This window comes from Berghia stephanieae, chromosome 7, assembly GCF_034508935.2.
Source record: "Berghia stephanieae isolate SIO BIC M18660-M18661 chromosome 7, UCSD_Bste_1.3, whole genome shotgun sequence".
Lineage (NCBI taxonomy): Eukaryota > Metazoa > Mollusca > Gastropoda > Nudibranchia > Aeolidiidae > Berghia > Berghia stephanieae.
This window is the reverse complement of record NC_088366.1, coordinates 35,553,810-35,558,809: the sequence shown is the minus strand read 5'-3', so window position 1 is coordinate 35,558,809 and position 5,000 is coordinate 35,553,810. Positions and strand designations below refer to the sequence as shown.

The following is a 5,000-nucleotide window of genomic DNA, read 5'->3' as shown; positions in this document are numbered from 1 at the left end:
TAAAACATCTTAAAACGTTTCTTTTTAATATGTAACATTGTAGAATTATTTTGCTTTGTTTCATACTGCATGTTTGAGTGGTTGAATGTTTGAGTGAAAGTTGTCACGTGACTGATAAGCGCTTTGAGCTTGTTGAGATACGCTATATAAAAACCATATTGTTGTTATTATTATTATTATTATTATTATTATTATTATTATTATTATTATTATTATTATTATTATTATTATTATTATTATTATTATTGAGACAATATCAGATTCTGTTAGCGTCCTTCCGGTCAACCAGTTAGTGACAAATAAAATATCCACAGTGATTTTCTGGAGTAGGTCTTTTTATAATAACAAAACCATTTTTTCAATAAATAAAAACATTTACAATTATAGAAAAGTCCTTTTTTTAGTGATACATAGGTTGATCTGCTCACCATTGTCAAGAATTTGGCATTATCTCCAGATGAAAAATCATACTGGTGAGTAAAACGAAATTAGATAAATGATTTAATATTTATCGGTATCTATCAGTTGATTGATTGATTCATTCCTATTGCAGATGGTGTGGGCAAACACAGAGAAAATAGGTTGTGGGGTTGCACGATGCGAGAGGCTTGCTGATTTGCCCGACTATGGCAGGGGATGTTACTACTTTGTGTGTAGTTACAGTGGAAGGTAGCGTATGAATTTTTTAAATTGAGCTTTTATATAGTGCAATATCCACTAAACGTGCTCAAAGCGCTTTACAAGAGGTCCCTGGCCAACAGTAACACCATGTAGGACAAGACATGACGCCTGTTAGGCGAAATTACATTTTTTTGGACAGGGACAACGCTGTTAATGGTCAGGTACTCATTTTACACCTGAGTACGGTGAGAGAATGTGATTAAAGAGCCTTTTCCAAGGACTCAACTATGCGCCGAGCGAGGCTCGAACCCAGACCTTCCGATCTGAAAGCGAGTGTCATACCACTAGACCACATAGCCGCATAATCAATTAAGTAAGGAAATGTATAAATTTGATTTTAAATGATCTATTATGGAATTGATGGGTGAAGTGATGAAAAGAAAGGATTCAAGGGTGGAATGGTTGAAGGATGGATGGATGACATAATGAATGGATAGATGAATGGCTGATTGGATGGATTAATGGTTGGATGGAAGCAGGTACGGATGAATGGATGAATGACATTTGTGACACAATAAACCAAGGACTATAATCCTTTTAATCTAATTTTATGATATTTAAAAAAGCAACGTTTTCGTTTGAAGTTCGTCTTTGATAGAACTATAACACCATGGTTGCCAGAAAGAAAATACACGAGAGTCTGTAACTAATAATTGAGCTTAATAATGGAGCTTTATATAGCGCAATACCCACTAAATGTACTCAAAGCGCTTTACAAGGGGTCCCTGGTCAGCAGCAACATTTAACATGTAGGACGGGACATGACGCCTGTTAGGCGATATTACCTATTTTCGGACAAAGACAACGCTGTTAAAGACCAGGTACTCATTTTACACCTGAGTACGGTGAGAGAATGTGAGTAAAGAGCCTTTTCCAAGGACTCAACTATGCACCGAGCGCGAGGCTCGAACCCAGGACCTTCCGATCTGGAAGCGAGTGTCATACCACTCGACCACATAGCCTCAACGGGAGCTGATTAGTTACCTACGATGTAACCAGTTAACTCTCTCCTTACCAGACCTTTTCAGGATTTTCCCCAAAACCTCACATCCAACTAACATAAAAAAAAATAAATTATCACTTAAACACAATAGCAATAAGTTCTTGCCATACATAATTTCTTAAGCAAAACGAGCTCTAGAACACACTGTTCATTTTTTTTTAAATGTTATGATGTACAAGAGAAATTTGAATAAGAAAAATGTTGGTTGAATCTTAACGAATGTGACGATTTTCCTATAGTTGGTAAGGAGAGGGTGAACTGCCATACTCTGGAAAGATACGTATTTGAAAACTTGGGGTAGGATGAGTTTTCTGGCCAAATATTATAATAGGTGTCTTTCCAGAGTATGTCAATTAACTGGTTGAGGAGCACGATATGCCATAAAGGACGGTGGTGGAGGTACAAGTTGAGTGAAATCAAGGAGGCCTTTGTATTAATTTAGCTTTTCGAACTTGAACGGCAATTTGGTCTTGTTGTATAACACTCGTCTTCAAACCGAAAAGTCCAGGGTTCGAGCTTTTGCCCCTTGATTAAAGCTGTTTTAAGGGCCCAGACAGATAAAAGTAGGAGAATCCGGATTGTTTCCATAATGAATCCAAATTTCCCATCCAAAGCCTTGTGCCGTTTAAGCTTTGCCATTTTGGGAGTTGCATTATTGTGCTTACGCACACACCATTGCATAAGAACATTGGTCTTGTGGATGGAGATTAATGTCCTAAGATTTACTGGGTACAGATAGAAAAAAATCATAAATTCAAAAGTTATGCTCATTATTGTGCTTCTCTACGGACCATCCTTACACACACATAAACACGCACACACACACACACACACACACACACACACACAACATGAAAGATCACCAATCTCAAACGGGCATTGTGTGGGGGAGAACCTAATAACTACACGAAGGTCTAAATTGTAAAAGTTGTAATAGGCAAATTTTATGATTTCACTGGTGGAGGGCGATTGCGGTTACTTTTAACTGGACTAAATAGTAGATCATAATTCTAATCATTATCACAGACAATGGTGACTCAGTAAGACACATGTTTTCATAAACATCTCAAGCAGCCTAACTCATTGTTCAACAGATTCATTTCGGATATAAAGCCTTACAAGGCCACGGATATGCCATGCTCATCTTGTCATAGGACTGCCTACCCTAAGTGTCGATACAATCTATGTGGTAAGGTTATATTTGTATATATCATAGGACTGCCTACCCCAATTGTTGATACAATCTATGTGGGAAGGTTATATTTGTATATCATAGGACTGCCTACCCCAATTGGTGATACAATCTATGTGGTAAGGTTATATTGTATATCATAGGACTGCCTACCCCAATTGTTGATACAATCTATGTGGTAAGATAATACTGTTGTGTCACAGGACTGCCTACCCCAAATCTCGATACAATCTATGTGGTAAGGTTATATGTGTATGTCATTTTCAATTAAATTCAAATCAAAAGTTTATTTTTAGGCAATTGCCAATATGAGCCATGCATATAATTTCAAATCAACACAGGTAGAAGAAAAGTACTAATATAATCAAATAGATAAATAAATAAATACATATGAATATAATCAATAAATAGACAGAAAAAATAAATAGATAAATAAGTGAATAAATAAATAAGGAACAATAACTTGACCAAAATAGTATATAAACACATGCAAATCATTTTACAGGAAACAAAATAAATAGCATATATTATAAAAACGGTCACTAACATTTAAAAATAAGTCATCAAGCACAGAAAATGACAGAAAAAGTCATAGTAATGCCTACCCAAAGTGTCGATGCAATCTGTGTGGTAAGTAGGACTTTGCATGTGATTGGACCGCTTACCCTAAATATCGGGACAATTTGTATGGTAAGATACAGTCCACTCCGGATAATGGCAACACCTTTGGATCAGCGAAAATGTTGCGATTAACCGAAGTTGCAATTAACCGAAGTTGAGTGTCCAGTCCACTATTGCAACATTTTACACATATACGATAAACTCAAACCAGTTGTTGTAAACATTGTTCTTAGTCCACCACAGACTGAGCAGTATGATTGGATTAAAAACCATATGGCAGCCATGCATAGATTTTGTCAAGCAAAAGCAGCTTTGATTCAAATCGACATCTTATTCAGATTGCATCACTTTCAGTCTTTTAGTCTCAACATTTGGAAGAGTCAAAGAGATAAGCCACAATGAGAGACAATAAGCTCTCACCAAACCCGTTGTTCAAATGCACAGTTGCCAATCCCAAAACAAGGGATATCGCTCAGACCCCTCGCCTCCTATTTAATAGTCACAGTTGACATCACAAACCCATACTGCAAATCCCAGCCCTCTTTTGTCTCATATAGAGCGGTAACACACTACTGTAGCATTAAGTCCCGCTCACTCTCGATTTTTAAACCTGTCGTTATTTCACCAATGGTTAAATTTAATCATAATATTTTGTTTGATTGATTTGTTGAATTTGACACTGTTTAAGGTCGAAAAGTTGTTGTGATTAACCGAAGTTTGTTGCAATTAACCAGTGACTTTTATATAGAATTAATTCCTTTTCTCGAGAAATGTTGCAATTAACCGAAAGTTGCGATTAACCGAGTTGAGAATATCCGGAGTTGACTGTAATACTTGTATGTCATAGGCCTGCCTACCCCAGATGTCGGTACAATTTGTATGGTAAGATAATACTTGTATGTCATAGGACTGTCTACCTCCAAGTTCGATACAATCTACGTCGTAACATGATACTTGTATGTCAAATGTCTGCATACACTGAATGTCGAAGCAATCTATCGTAAGATTATACTTATACTAGTAAGTCGTAGGACTGGGATTATACTTATACTAGTAAGTCGTAGGACTGGGATTATACTTATACTAGTAAGTCGTAGGACTGGGATTATACTTCAACCTTTTGGACAGGATATAGCAACTGCTTTTTTCTGCTTTTTACTTCTCTTTTCTTCCACTTTCCAAACCGCGGTTTCTTGTCATTGTTCACCGCTTCATCCACCCTGCAAAGCCTTTAACGTTAATTCCCCCTTCATTTATTGATATATAGACATATTATTACATATCGATTTCACCAAGAAAGCAGTATAAAGCGGTACAAAATGGGCTTAATTGAATTCCAAGTCCTATTGCTGTTGGTGTTCAGTCTGCGACTCTGGGAAAATGGTTTGATCGGATGTCAGTTTAAGGTAAATTCGAAAAGGAGGTAATATTATTTCTTTTCTGAAATTGTAGCAAAATCCCATTTGAGTTTGTGCTTTATTGTGATAATTTTATCGGTGCACT

At 36.5% G+C, this 5,000-nt stretch overlaps 1 protein-coding gene across 6 annotated transcripts in view; it reads left to right on the top strand.

The window, feature by feature from the left end:
* Positions 1-5,000, top strand: part of LOC144977153 (uncharacterized) — a 38,024-nt gene that overhangs the window by 31,852 nt on the left and 1,172 nt on the right. For all 6 annotated transcript variants that reach the window (XM_078922017.1, XM_078922015.1, XM_078922016.1 and 3 more), the window contains 2 exons: positions 554-669; positions 2,779-2,873. In XM_078922017.1, the coding sequence (XP_078778143.1) occupies positions 554-669; positions 2,779-2,873 (211 nt within the window). The remainder of the gene's footprint in view (positions 1-553; positions 670-2,778; positions 2,874-5,000) is intronic.